At 41.6% G+C, this 14,879-nt stretch overlaps 1 protein-coding gene across 1 annotated transcript in view; it reads left to right on the forward strand.

Annotated features, from left to right (window-relative positions):
- Positions 1-14,879, forward strand: part of SKIC2 (SKI2 subunit of superkiller complex) — a 63,572-nt gene that overhangs the window by 42,971 nt on the left and 5,722 nt on the right. The window contains exons 19-25 of the mRNA XM_070737654.1: positions 222-340; positions 2,727-2,864; positions 4,882-5,019; positions 6,915-7,019; positions 9,589-9,751; positions 11,897-12,023; positions 12,877-13,087. Of these exons, the coding sequence (XP_070593755.1) occupies positions 222-340; positions 2,727-2,864; positions 4,882-5,019; positions 6,915-7,019; positions 9,589-9,751; positions 11,897-12,023; positions 12,877-13,087 (1,001 nt within the window). The remainder of the gene's footprint in view (positions 1-221; positions 341-2,726; positions 2,865-4,881; positions 5,020-6,914; positions 7,020-9,588; positions 9,752-11,896; positions 12,024-12,876; positions 13,088-14,879) is intronic.

A 14,879-nucleotide genomic window follows, 5' to 3' on the forward strand; every position in this document is an offset into this window, starting at 1 on the left:
CCTCCTTCATTCCTCTCCACTTCTCCTTCCCTCCCTCTCTTTCCCTTTTCTTTCTTTCTCTCTCTCTTTTCCCTGTGCTCTTGTCACTCACTGGCGGGCTGGATAAATGGCCTCAGTGGGCCGCATGTGGCCCATGGGCCGTAGTTTGGGGACCACTGCCTTACTTGATGGCAAGAGTGGTTAACACCACATTTATCTGTCTTTCTTCCTTGTTCTAATAGCTGAATACATCCAGATGGCAGGCCGGGCTGGGCGTCGAGGTCTCGACACAACTGGGATGGTGATTATTCTGTGCAAAAACCAAGTGCCTGAAATGTCCGACCTTCACCGCATGATGTTGGTGAGTGATTGGTGTGTGTGTGTTTGTCTCACTTAAATTGCAACATGAAGCATCTGCTTTAAGCTGTAAATGCATCCAACTTAACAGAAGAACAGAGTTGGGTGGGACCTTGCAGGTCATCTCCCACCCAATCAGGAAACCCGACACCATTTCTGTCCAGTATCTTCTTGAAAGTCTCAACTGATGAAGCTCCCACAACTTCCGAAGGCAATGCTGTTCCATTGATTGACCGATCTCACGGTCAGAAAGTTCCTCCTTATTTCCAGGTTGAATCTCTCCTTGACCAGTTTCCATCCATTATTCCTTGTCTGGCCTTCAGTTGCTTTGGAAAATAGCTTGACTCTCCCCCTCTCTGTGGCAGCACCTTACTTACTTACTTACTTACTTACTTACTTACTTACTTATTTACTTATTAGATTTGTATGCCGCCCCCTTTCCATGGACTCGGGGCGGCTCACAACACAATTAAACAATTCATAACGAATCTAATAATATACAATTTAAAATTTAAAATATTTTAAAAAACCCATTTTTAAGCAGACATACCTACAAACATACCATACATAAATTATATAGGCCCGGGGAAGATATCTCAATTCCCCCATGCCTGACGACAAAGGTGGGTTTTGAGGAGTTTACGAAAGGCAAGGAGGGTAGGGGCAGTTCTAATCTCTGGGGGGAGCTGGTTCCAGAGAGTCAGGGCCGCCACAGAGAAGGCTCTTCCCCTGGGGCCCGCCAACCGACATTGTTTAGTTGACGGGACCCGGAGAAGGCCGACTCTATGGGACCTAATCGGTCGCTGGGATTCGTGCAGCAGAAGGCGGTCTCGGAGATATTCTGGTCCGATATTGAAAGACTACTATCATGTCTCCCCTGGTCCTTCTCTTCACTAGACTATCCAGGCCCAATTCCTGCAACCGTTCATCATATGTTTGAGCCTCCAGTCCCCTAATCATTGTGGCTGCTCTTCTCTGCACTTTCTCTAGAGTCTCAATGTCTTTTTTATAGTGTGGTGACCACAACTGGATGCAGTATTCTACGTGTGGTCTTAACTAAGGCTTTATAAAGTGGTATTAGTACCTCACATGATCTTGACTGAATTCCTCTATTAATGCAATTTAGGATTGCATTGGCTTTTCTGGTTGCAGCTGCACACTGTTGGGTCATATTTAACTGGTTGTCCACTAAGACTCCAAGATCCCATTCACCGTTACTGCTATTAAGCCTGGTTTCACCTGATCTATATGTATACTTTTTCTTCTGCCCCTGCACTGAGCCCCAAATAATTACGTAACACAAAAACAGTTTCTTTTAGTCATTAGCAAAATCTGATAATAACTTGCCAGTAAAGCATACAGAACAAGATAGACAGAAGTCACTCTGTTAAAAAAAACTCAATTGTTAATTCACTATCTTAACAGCTAGCCGAAGTCCAAGAGATAATTGGCAAGTCTTACTGTGCTTGGCACAAGTCCCTGGAATGCAAAATGGTAACATAGAAGTCAGGATTCAGAAGCCACGTTTGCAAGAAACAAGAATCAAACCAGAATGCAAACTGGCCACACAGGAGTCAAGATTCAGAAACCAAGATGCAAGAAACAGGATCTGGACTGGAGTGCAAACTGGAACCGCGAAAGCCAAAGTTCAGGAATGACGATGCAAACTGGAAACACAGAACTCAAGATTCAGGAATGACAGTGTAAACTGGAAACCGAAGCCAAGATTCACAAGTCCCGTTGTTCCCTGCCACTAAGTGCAATGTGGTTAAGATTTAAGTAGTTCCTGCATCGCCACTCTTCCCTACTAACAGCCCTGCATGCCCTAGCATCAAGAAGAAGAGGCGGCTCCTCTTCTTCTGCATCACTCATGTGCCCCTCCTCATTATCAGACGCATGGGCCAGATGCACAGGACGATGGTACTGCGCCATAACCGCCATTGGTACTGCGATGGTACAGGTGCCAGGTGCACAGGACGATGGTACTGCGCCTCTTGGTCCTTGAGATCCATGGCCAGCTGCACAGGGCGAGGGCAGCTGGTCATCAACTTTTGATTTTTCTTGCTTAAGTATAAGACTTTACTTTTTCTCTACATTGCATTTCATTTTGTTAATATTTGAATTGAAATTCTAGCCAGTGATAAATATTCTCCTTCTGGCTTACAATGAAAGTTTATTGGAACCTCATTAAGGACAGAAACCCAGCCCTTCTGGGTCCCAAAATCTGATGTTTGCTACTTCAGCTTGGATGTTCTGTTTCAATCCAGATAATCCTCGACTTACAACTGTCATTGGACCCAGAACCACAGTCATAAATTGTGACGGTTGTTAAACAAATCGCCATGTGACTGGCCGCCACCAATTTGTGCGACCTTTCTGTTTCCTTTTAGGGCAAACCTACTCGGTTGCAGTCGCAATTCCGCCTGACCTACACCATGATCCTAAACCTGTTGAGAGTGGAGGCCCTCCGCGTGGAAGACATGATGAGGAGAAGCTTCTCCGAGTTCCACACCCGGAAAGACAGCAAGGTATGATGGATTTGGAGTGGGATGGGGGAGAATTGAAATAGCTCCTGGGAAGACACAAAAGTTGCTTGAGAGGAATCCACAGAAGCATCCTAAACTTTTCTGGGATACAATTTATTTATTTATTTATTTTATTTATTGGATTTGTATGCCGCCCCTCTCCGCAGACTCGGGGCAGCTAAAAACAGCATGTAACAATCCAATACTAAACAACTAAAAAAACCTTATTATAAAACCAAACATACATACAAACTTACCATATGTAAATTTTAAGGCCTAGGGGGAAAGAATATCTCAGTTCCCCCGTGCCTGACGGCAGAGGTGGGTTTTAAGAAGCTTACGAAAGGCAAGGAGGGTGGGGGCAATTCTAATCTCTGGGGGGAGTTGATTCCAAAGCGCCGGGGCCGCCACAGAGAATGCTCTTCCCCTGGGTCCCACCAAATGACATTGTTTAGTAAAGTTGATGGGACCCAGAGAAGGCCCACTCTGTGGGACCTAACTGGTCGCTGGGATTCGTGCAGCAGAAGGCGGTCCCTGAGATAATCTGGTCCGGTGCCATGAAGGGCTTTATAGGTCATAACCAACACTTTGAATTGTGACCGGAAACTGATCGGCAACCAATGCAGACTGCGGAGTGTTGGTGTAACATGGGCATATTTGGGAAAGCCCATGAGGCAGAGGGAGGATAATGGAAAAGAAGTGTGCGTTAGGAGGTATCTCCCATTTTTAAGACAGGAAGAAAATGGAGGATCGCTCAGGACTATTATCTCCTCAGTCATCCTCCATTTTCTTCCTGTCTTAAAAGGGAAGAAAATGGAGCAGAGGAGAAACAAATTGTACAAAACTGCAGAATAGAATAGAATAGAATAGAATAGAATAGAATAGAATGACAACTTTATAGCTGTCATTCTTTTAATATATACTAATCGTCATACATTAAAATGAAATTATATTGCATTCGGCTCTCCACCTCTAATATAAACATAACATGACTAAATAAATAAAAACAAAATTCTTCATGTACCCACATATATTATATAACATGGAGAATAATAATAATAATAATAATTTATTAGATTTGTATGCCGCCCCTCTCTGAAGACTCGGGGCGGCTCACAACACGATAAAAACAGTATTATACAGGCACAAATCTAATATTTTAAAAAAACTAAAAACCCTATCATAATTAAAAACCAAACAGCACATACATACCAAACATAAATTATAATAAGCCTGGGGGAAAGGTGTCTCAAATCCCCCATGCCTGGCGGTATAGGTGGGTCTTAAGTAGTTTATGGAAGACAAGGAGGGTGGGAGCAGTTCTAATCTCCGGGGGGAGTTGATTCCAGAGGGCCGGGGCCGCCACAGAGAAGGCTCTTCCCCTGGAGCCCACCAGACGACATTGTTTAGTCGACGGGACCCGGAGAAGGCCAACTCTGTGGGACCTTATCAGCCGCTGGGATTAGTGCGGTAGCAGGCGGTTCCGGATGGCAGTCCATTTCTAAAGTCAAGAACAAGGGTCTGCAAACTTGGCAACTTTTAAGACTTGTGGACTTCATAGAAACATAGAAGACTGACGGCAGAAAAAGACCTCATGGTCCATCTAGTCTGCCCTTAGACTATTTCCTGTATTTTATCTTAGGATGGATATATGTTTATCCCAGGCATGTTTAAATTCCGTTACTGTGAATTTATCTACCACGTCTGCTGGAAGTTTGTTCCAAGGATCTACTACTCTTTCAGTAAAATAATGCTGGCTGGGGAATTCTGGGAGTTGAAATCCACAAATCTTAAAAGTTGCCAAATTTGGGGCGGGGGAAGGGAACCCCGATCAAAAAGATGAAGCCTAAACTGCTGTCGACGATTCACACAACACGTGGGGCCCCATTAGTCAATCCTGGTATAACCTGGCATGTTTTGTGAACTCAAGCTTCTTTGTGTTAAATGTTTGCGTGGAAAGGAAAAGGCAAGGAGTTGGATGCTGTGTGGCTTTCCTCCATCATCTGCATTTCCTCCCCAGGTCTATGAACACAGAATCGCCCAGCTGAGCAGTATGTTAGCCAACATGGAAGTGCCAGACACGTCAAGACAGCTCGGTGACTTACAGGAGTATTATTCTGTCGTCAGAGAACTGCGAGAGATACGAGAGCGTGTTCAGGTACTGATTGGAAGAACCTGATAATAAGAACCTTTTTTTAAAAAAAAGGTATTGAAATTTTCCAAGTTAAAAACAAACTGACATAAAAATAATATAAATCACATGTACATAAAATATAGCTCCCCTAATACAGCTTTACCGCATCGGTATTTCCTTCTAAATTCTTCATTTTCTTGATTATTTATTTATTTATTTATTTATTTATTTATTATTTAGATTTGTATGCCGCCCCTCTCCGCAGACTCGGGGCGGCTCACAACAAAATAAAACAATTCATGACAAATCTAAATTATAGTTTAAAATATTTAAAAAACCCCATTTACTAAGCAAACATACATACAAACATACCATGCATAAATTGTATATGCCCGGGGGAGATGTCTCAGTTCCCCCATGCCTGATGACAAAGGTGGGTTTTAAGGAGCTTACGAAAGGCAAGGAGAGTAGGGGCAGTTCTAATCTCTTGGGGGAGTTGGTTCCAGAGAGTCGGGGCCACCACAGAGAGGGCTCTTCCCCTGGGGCCCGCCAACCGACATTGTTTAGTTGACGGGACCCGGAGAAGGCCCACTCTGTGGGACCTAATCAGTCACTGGGATTCGTGCGGCAGAAGGCGGTCTCGGAGATATTCTGGTCCAATGCCATGGAGGGCTTTAAAGGGATTATGGCTATTGTTTTATACTTAAACATTTTTTATCTTTGTTTATTCATTATATACACTAATTAACTAATAATTATACTCTGTTATATACATTATTTGCAACCATTAATAATTAAAGTTACATCTATCACATTTTCCCCTTTTTATAATTTTTCATTTTTATCTTAATTCACACATTGATTTTCCTTTTCGTGCCAATCATAGTATCTTTTCCATCTTTTCCTTTCTTTCTCTCTCTTTTCTAATTCCATACTTAGTTTACTCATCTCAGCACATTCTATCACCTTTTTTTACAATCATAGTGTTTGAGGGGTTCTTGTCTTTTTTCCAATTTTGTGCGAATGTGATTTTTGCTGCTGTTATTTTCTGTTGTATGATATAGTAACATTCTTTTCTAATATTTTCTTTTTTAAAAAAAATAATCTTTATTATTTATTTACACTAAAAATTGGACAAAACAAGTACAAACAAGAAAAAAAAAAAAAGAAAGAGAAGAGAAAAAAAGAAAGAAAAAAATATATAAAACAAAGCAAACAAATTAACATATATTTGCCAACCTACAAGTTGGCCTTGTTGTTACAGCTTTCACTGTTGTTTTCTATATTCATCTATTTACATAAATCTTGGCTGAGTATATTTCACACTTATATTTGGTGTTTTATAGCATAGGAATAATAAAGAGTAACAAGATTGCTTATAATCAACATATTTGACTGTAATGTGATTATTTAAAGTTTTAAATATTTTTTTTGGTCAACCCAATTATACCATCTTTTCCATGTCTGATAGAATTCTGTATTGTATTTTTGTCGAATTTCCATTGTCAATTTATCCATTTCAGCAATTTCATAGATTTTGTTTTTTTATACTTAAGGTTGATGGAGTATCACTTAGTTTCCAGTTTTGCGCAAATATGATTCTTGCGGCGGTAGTTATCTAATATTTTCTTATATTATTCCCAAAAAGAATTAATTCTGGTCTCATTTCAATTTTGATTCTTAGAGGTATTATGTTTAACCCACTGATAACATTTTCCCACGCTTAAAGTTTGCTTGTTTTCTTGCCAATGTTTCATTTCCCAAACTCTGCAACATCACTGGCATTGATGATGTTACCTAGTTAGGTAATGAAATGGCGGCAAGAAAACAAGAGAGCTCAGAGAGTACCTAGAACCGCTCATGTCAACCCTGAGCTACAAATATTCTCCTTTATGGGTTTTTTCTCTCTCCCCTTTCAGAGGCGAGTAATGGAATCGATGAACGGATTGAAAGCCCTTTCTGTGGGACGAGTGATTGTGGTGAGCAACCAAGAGCACAAGAATGCCTTGGGAGTCATCTTACAGGTAGGGTTCCATCATTTCTACACTGCTACAGACTGGTACTTTATCCAATGGAATGCAACTATGGCCCTTTTATGACTTGTGGACTTCAATTCCCAGAATTCCTGAGCTGGGCCAAGTTGGCTCAAGTAGAAACATAGAAACATAGAAGACTGATGGCAGAAAAAGACCCCATGGCCCATCTAGTCTGCCCTTATACTATTTCCTGTATTTTATCTTACAATGGATATATGTTTATCCCAGGCATGTTTAAAATCAGTTTCTGTGGATTTACCAACCACGTCTGTTGAAAGTTTGTTCCAAGGATCTACTACTCTTTCAGTGAAATAATATTTTCTCACGTTGCTTTTGATCTTTCCCCCAACTAACTTCAGATTGTGTCCCCTTGTGCTTGTGTTCACTTTCCTATTAAAAATACTTCCCTCCTGAACCTTATTTAACCCTTTAACATATTTAAATGTTTCGATCATGTCTCCCCTTTTCCTTCTGTCCTCCAGACTATACAGATTGAGTTCATTAAGTCTTTCCTGATATGTTTTATGCTTAAGACCTTCCACCATTCTTGTAGCCCGTCTTTGGACCCGTTCAATTTTGTCAATATCTTTTTGTAGGTGAGGTCTCCAGAACTGAACACAGTATTCCAAATGTGGTCTCACCAGCGCTCTATATAAGGGGATCACAATCTCCCTCGTCCTGCTTGTTATACCTCTAGCTATGCAGCCAAGCATCCTACTTGCTTTTCCTACTGCCCAACCACACTGCTCACCCATTTTGAGACTGTCAGAAATCACTACCCCTAAATCCTTCTCTTCTGAAGTTTTTGCTAACACAGAACTGCCAATGTAATACTCAGATTGAGGATTCCTTTTCCCCAAGTCCATTATTTTACATTTGGAAACATTAAACTGCAGTTTCCATTGCTTTAACCATTTATCTAGTAAAGCTAAATCATTTACCATATTACAGACCCCTCCAGGAATATCAACCCTATTGCACACTTTAGAGTCATCGGCAAATAGGCAAACCTTCCCTACCAAACCTTCCCATATGTCACTATCCCAAGTATTCTGGGAGTTGAAGTCCATAGGTGGTAAAGGAGCCATAGATGCCCAGCCTTTGATTTATCCCACTAAGGATACTCCAACTCATTCAGCCCTCTAACCCAGTATTTCTTAACCTTGGCAATTTTAGCATATAGCAATAGCATTTAGACTTATATATCACTTCACAGTGTTATACAGCCCTCTCTAAGCGCTTTACAGAGAGTAAGCATATTTCCCCCAACAATCTGGGTCCTCATTTTACCAACCTTGGAAGGATGGAAGGCTGAGTCAAACTTGAGCCTACTGAGATTTGATCTGCCAAACTGCTGGCAGCCGATGATCAGCAGAAATAGCTTGCAGTACTGCACTCTAACCACTGCACCACCAAGGTTCGGGACTTCAATTCCCAGCATTCCCAGTCAGATTATTGGAGAAACACTTATGCACTCTTGTATCTGTAAACTGTTTTTAAAAAAACAGGCCTATTTTGGACGTATTCAGTAAAAATCTCTAGCCAGATCTAATAAAAGCAGTACTGATTTTTAGCAATTATTTTAGCAACCATTCATTTTGACCACAGTGATGAAAAAATAACTTTGTGACCAGTCCTCTCGTTTACAACCTTCACAAGGTCTGTAAAACAAAGGAAAGCTGAGACTAAACACTGTCAGTTTCCCATAATGGGAACTGTTCTGCCGGGCTCTCTGATAGGAGCCTGCCGAAAATTCAAGGGTACAAATTTCAGACACACACACACGTTTGAAAATTCAAAACAATGTTCTTTATCACAAAATTCAAAATAAACTAAGCACTCTTTTTGTATTGCAAAGAGCACTCTTCCCAAAACAACCGGGTAGTCTGTACAATTTCCCTTAAGCAGTCATTCAGTACTTAGCTAGCAGCTGTGAAGAAACTTCACACCCCTTCTTCTTCCAACGAAATGAGACACACACACACACACGTTGCTCTGCTTTGGTTTCCAAGGCGTGAAAAAGCAACAAAGTCCAACAACACAAGATTCCTGACGAACTCCGATCAGATATTCTTCCACAACGGCCAAACCCACATGCTGCTATTTATAGCAGCAGCCCTAATTACTGGAGCCCCACCCAAACACAGGTGGCCTCCCTTATTTCCTGTAATATATTCTTACTTGGCCTTTTCTATGCATAATTCTGCGCTTGCGTGGGTCCGAAATGTGATCATCTGAATCAAGGGAAGATAAGGGAGATTGACTGCCTGGGCTGTGTGCCAAGCCCTCCTCTGCCGAGTCATTCCCACCTTCTTCTTCGTCCGAGGAAACTAAACTCTGAACTGATTCTTCCGGCAATAACACAGGCCTGTGACATGTTGAATTTTCCCCTGCATCCACCTCCCCATTCCCTGGGGCAGGAGCTGGGCCAGAGCCAACCACAACAGGAACCAAAGGCGGAAAATGGGGTGTAGTTCTGCCTAGTGTGAAAGTTGGGCCTACTGGCTCTCGGTTGCCATTTTGAAATGAAGATCTCGACCCCCCCTCCTTCCTCCAGGTTTCTTCAGACGCAGCCAATCGGGTCTTCAGCACTTTAGTGATGTGTGAGAAGCACTCCATGGAGCGGGACTTGAGTGAAGGGCAGGAGTCGAATCCTCCTCCATCTGTAGAGGTGCCTCTACCCGAGGATCTTCTCCACACAAAGCTCTTCCTTCCTGAAGGTAAAGTGATGGAGAACTCAGAACCGGGAATCGTTTTGGGGTGGCAGGAGGTTCAGGAGGGATGGACAGAATTCATCGAGCAGGGAAACACAAAGTCATCTTAGCAAGCTAATGCATTTGGAGGAAACAAACTTTCCCCAAAGATTACCAACAAGATTGTCCTCCAGGAGAGTTATTTATTTATTTTGTCAAGTACGTATTGGTAGTATACAAAGTTATAACAATGTTTATATACATGATATTGGTACTAATAGTAGAGAAACAATAGGACAGGGATGATAGGCACGCTGGTGCGCTTACGCACACCCCTTACTGATCTCTTAGGAATCGGGAGAGGTCAACAGTGGATAATCTAAGGTTGAAGATTTGGTGATGAAACAACAGAGTCTGTTAATGAATTCCATGCATTAACAACTCTGTTGTTAAAGTCGAATTTCCTACAAGTTTGGAGCGGTTTACTTTGAGTTTGTATCTGTTGTGTGCTTGTGTGTTGTTGTGGTTGAAGCTCAAGTAGTCGTTGACAGGAAGGACATTGTAAGCAGATGATTTTATGGGCTATGCTTAGGTCATGTTTAAGGCGATGTAGTTCTAAGCTCTCTAAGCTTAGCATTTTGAGTCTGGTTGCGTATTTATTTATTCATTCATTCATTCATTCGATTTTTATGCCCCCCTTCTCCTTAAGCTCAGGGTGGCTTACAACATGTTAGCTATAGCACTTTTTAACAGAGCCAGAATATTGCCCCCACAATTCGGGTCCTCATTTTACCCACCTCGGAAGGATGGAAGGCTGAGTCAACCTTGAGCCAGTGATGAGATTTGAACCGCTGACCTGCAGATCTAGCAGTCAGCTTTAGTGGCCTGCAGTACTGCACTCTAACTGCTGCGCCACCTCCGCTCTTTGTATGGTATTACGTTGCAAGTGGAGGAGTGGAGATACTTCTCATATCCCCGAATCACAGCTGATCAAGTTGGCCTCACGCCTGGATTTTGGCAGGGGAAAAGATATTTGTTTGGTTTTTTTTAAAGTTTTTATTATACAAGAATTAAAAAGCAGATATATAAGATCACACATATTATATCATTTTACAGACTAATTATTATTTGTAGAAATATTGTACTTACATTCTAAAATATAGGTGGAGATCTCACCTACAAAAAGATATTGACAAAATTGAACGGGTCCAAAGACGGGCTACAAGAATGGTGGAAGGTCTTAAGCATAAATAGTATCAGGAAAGACTTAATGAACTCAATCTGTATTGTCTGGAGGAAAGAAGAGAAAGGGGGGACATGATCGAAACATTTAAATATGTTAAAGGGTTAAATAAGGTTCAGGAGGGAAGTGTTTTTAATAGGAAAGTGAACACAAGAACAAGTGGACACAATCTGAAGTTAATTGGGCGAAAGATCAAAGGCAACATGAGAAAATATTATTTTACTGAAAGAGTAGTAGATCCTTGGAACAAACTTCCAGCAGACGTGGTAGATAAATCCACAGTAACTGAATTTAAACATGCCTGGGATAAACATATATCCATCCTAAGATAAAACACAGGAAATAGTATAAGGGCAGACTAGATGGACCATGAGGTCTTTTTCTGCCGTCAGTCTTCTATGTTTCTATGTTTCTATAATCTACAAAACTGCCAATACTTCCCCCTCCCTCCCAATTGAACTGTTAGTCGCACAGTTCTTCCTTTTTAATTTCATTATACAGCCTATGACATCTGCGGTTACCAAATGTTTGTTCTATAATTCAATTAATGTACGGTCAGATTAGTTTATAAATTGGATTGACTCTGGGAACATCCGATTTATTTACCACTATTATCTCTTCTTATATCGACCCAGTCGTAAAATTTCTTCCAAATTTCATAATATTTTGATTCTTCTTTATCTTTACGTTTAAGACCTTGTTTTAGTTTGCATTTGTGCAGTTCAACAAACGTCTCGTAAAAAGACTCTTGTTCTCTTTGAAACCTGTGTGTTTGAGTTTTAACTTGGGGCTAATTACCAGCTGGCTGCCATGCAAGACAGAACACCCCACCCACCCATAATGTATGGCAGACCAACAACTAGCAGAGTGAGAGTTGAGCGAAAAAATGGCAGCTGTGACACCCAGATTCTTTCTCCTCTCCCTCACAGGCCCCTGTGGACACACCATAAAGAAACTGGGCCCCGCAGATATTCTGGGCATCACAACGAAAGCCCTCCGGGTTAATGCCGAGCGTATCCTGGAGGATTTCAGGAAACGGCAAATGCCCAGGTTCAGGTGAGCCAAGAAGCGAAATTTGCCCTTTTCTACTCATCCCCTCCGATCTGACAAGAGGGGCCCTGCTTCCAATGCCATCCACTGTATGGATAAGTTGCCCGGAACGGTTCGTTTGAGATGGATGGCTTTTATAAGTCAAATAAATAAGTAAAAGGTGCCTGGGAAATGGCGTTTACATGTAAGAACTCTGAAGGAACAGCATTCCTCGATTTTTTTATTCCAGCAACTTAGTTCTTGCAAATTGAAACCCCCCAAAAAGGTGCTAACAAACCAATTGGGCAAACACACATCCATGTTTTTTTCTCTCTCTCTCAATTTTCCTCAGTTTTTCTCAGTTTCTTCTTTGAATCTGGTTGCAAAATGTTTGGAGTTGATTCTCTCTTTGTTTTATTTATTTTATTTATTTATTTATTGGATTTGTATGCCACCCCTCTCCGTGAACTCGGGGCGACTAACAGCAGTAGTAAAAACAGCATGTGACAATCCAATACTAAAACAGCTAAAAACCCTTGTTATAAAACCAATCATACATACAAACATACCATGCATAAATTGTAGAAGCCTAGGGGGAAAGATTGTCTTAGTTCCCCCATGCCTGACGGCAGAGGTGGGTTTTGAGGAGCTTACGAAAGGCAAGGAGGGTGGGGGCTATTCTAATCTCTGGGGGGAGTTGGTTCCAGAGGGCCGGGGCCGCCACAGAGAAGGCTCTTCCCCTGGGTCCCGCCAAACAACATTGTTTAGTTAAAGGTGCTCCTCTCACACATAGGAAAGCAGTCCCCCATTATGCACAAACTCATGGAAAAAAACCCTACCGTGGCCTCCTTATTTCCTTCTCTCTCATCATCGTTTGCAGGAATGACCCACCAGGACCGTCAGCGGCCACAGCAACCCAGGAGCTGCTGCGCTTAGCCGAGGGCTCTCCGGAAGGCCTCCCACTTCTGGATCCAGTGAATGACCTTCAGCTGAAGAATCTGGAAGTCGTGGAGAACACGATCCAGGCCCGCAGTCTGGAGGAACGTTTGCCAGAGTTCCAGTGTGTGCACAGCCCACTCTTCCACATCGAGGTCAGTTCAGAGTCGGACTTTTGTGGGCAGCTTTAGAAAGGAGGCAGGGCAGGGGGCGCCATTGTCAGATAATAACAGAATAATAGAGTTGGAAGGGACATTGGAGGTCTTCTAGTCCAAGGGTAAGCAAAGTTGGCTCTTCTATGACATTTAGTTAGTTAGTTAGTTAGTTAGTTAGTTAGTTAGTTAGTTAGTTAGTTAGTTAGTTAGTTAGTCCAATACACAATAATACACAATGAGGGTTATAGAGGATATAATCAGGTAGAATGTATTAAAGGTGGAATAGAGGAGAAAATAAAGGAGTGAAATATAACTATGAGAGACTAGCAGAAAAAGATATAGGTATAGAAGAGAAGATATAGGAGAGGCAATAGGACAGGGGACGGTAGGCACTCTGGTGCACTTCTGTACGCCACTTACTGACCTCTTAGGAACTTGGAGAGGTCAACCGTGGATAGTCTAAGGGTAAAATGTTGGGGATTAGGGGATGATACTACGGAGTCCGGTAGCGAATTCCACGCTTCGACAACTCGATTACTAAAGTCGTATTTTTTACAGTCAAGTTTGGAGCGGTTAATATTAAGCTTATATCTGTTGTGGGCTCTTGTGTTGTTGTGGTTGAAGCTGAAGTAGTCTTTGACAGGCAGGACATTGCAGCATATGATCTTGTGGGCAATATTTAGATCATGTTTGAGGCGTCGTAGTTCTAAGCTTTCTAGGCCCAGGATTGTAAGTCTAGTTTCGTAGGGAATTCTGTTTCGGGTAGAAGAGTGAAGGACTTCAACCCCCAGAATTCCTGAGCTAGCATGATAGGCTCAGGAATTCTGGGAGTTGAAGTGTTTAAGTCATAGAAGAGCCAACTTTGCCTACTCCTGTTCTAGTCCAACCCTCTGCTTAGGCAGGAAACGCCATTTCAGACAAATAACCATCCAATCTCTTGTTGAAAACTTCCAGTGTTGCAGCATTCACAATTACTGGAGGCAAATAATTCCACTGATTAATTGTTCTCACTGTTATTCTGCTTCGGGCCTAAATCGGTTCGGAGCCAAGAACCACCCAATGGGTTAAGGTTTAAATCAGAAGCAATAGTGCATTTAAAAGTGATTTTTACAAAGCGAAGTCATTCTTGTAATTCTGGGTGGCAAAGTTCCCAGTCAAATTAAGCTGATAGATAACAGAGCTGACTGCAGTGGAGAGCCAAGTCCAATTAGGAAATTCCAAAGTGATTAAAAGCCTTTTTGACATACCGTCATAACAAACAGCAACATCTCCTTGCAATGAATTTAAAGGGGATTTAACTTTAAAGAGAAAGCAACAGTTTTCCAGCAAAAATTTCTGGAACTCCAGATTTAGCATTTCCACCATGATGAAAATGTTGCAAGTCCACACCTTTTTCTCAGAAACCCTCACTTAAATAATAATAATAACAACAACAATAGAGTTGGAAGGGACCTTGGAGGTCTTCTAGTCCAACCCCCTGCTTAGGTAGGAATAATAATAATAATAATAATAATAATAATAATAATAATAATGATAATGATTTATTAGATTTGTATGCCGCCTCTCTCCGAGGAAATCCCAAACTACTTCAAACAAATGGTTATCCAACATCTTCCAGTTTTGGAGCATTCACAACTTCTGGAGGCAAGCTGTTCCACTGATTAATGGTTCTAACTGTCAGGAAATTTCTCCTTAGTTCTTAAATATTGTCTGGGTGTGGTCAACTCTTCCCTACAGATATACAGTCCAGACTTTGTTTCATAGACTTACTTCCTAGAACTCTTTCCATACA

The sequence above is a fragment of the Erythrolamprus reginae genome, chromosome 2 (genome assembly GCF_031021105.1).
Source record: "Erythrolamprus reginae isolate rEryReg1 chromosome 2, rEryReg1.hap1, whole genome shotgun sequence".
Classification (NCBI taxonomy): Eukaryota; Metazoa; Chordata; class Lepidosauria; order Squamata; family Dipsadidae; genus Erythrolamprus; species Erythrolamprus reginae.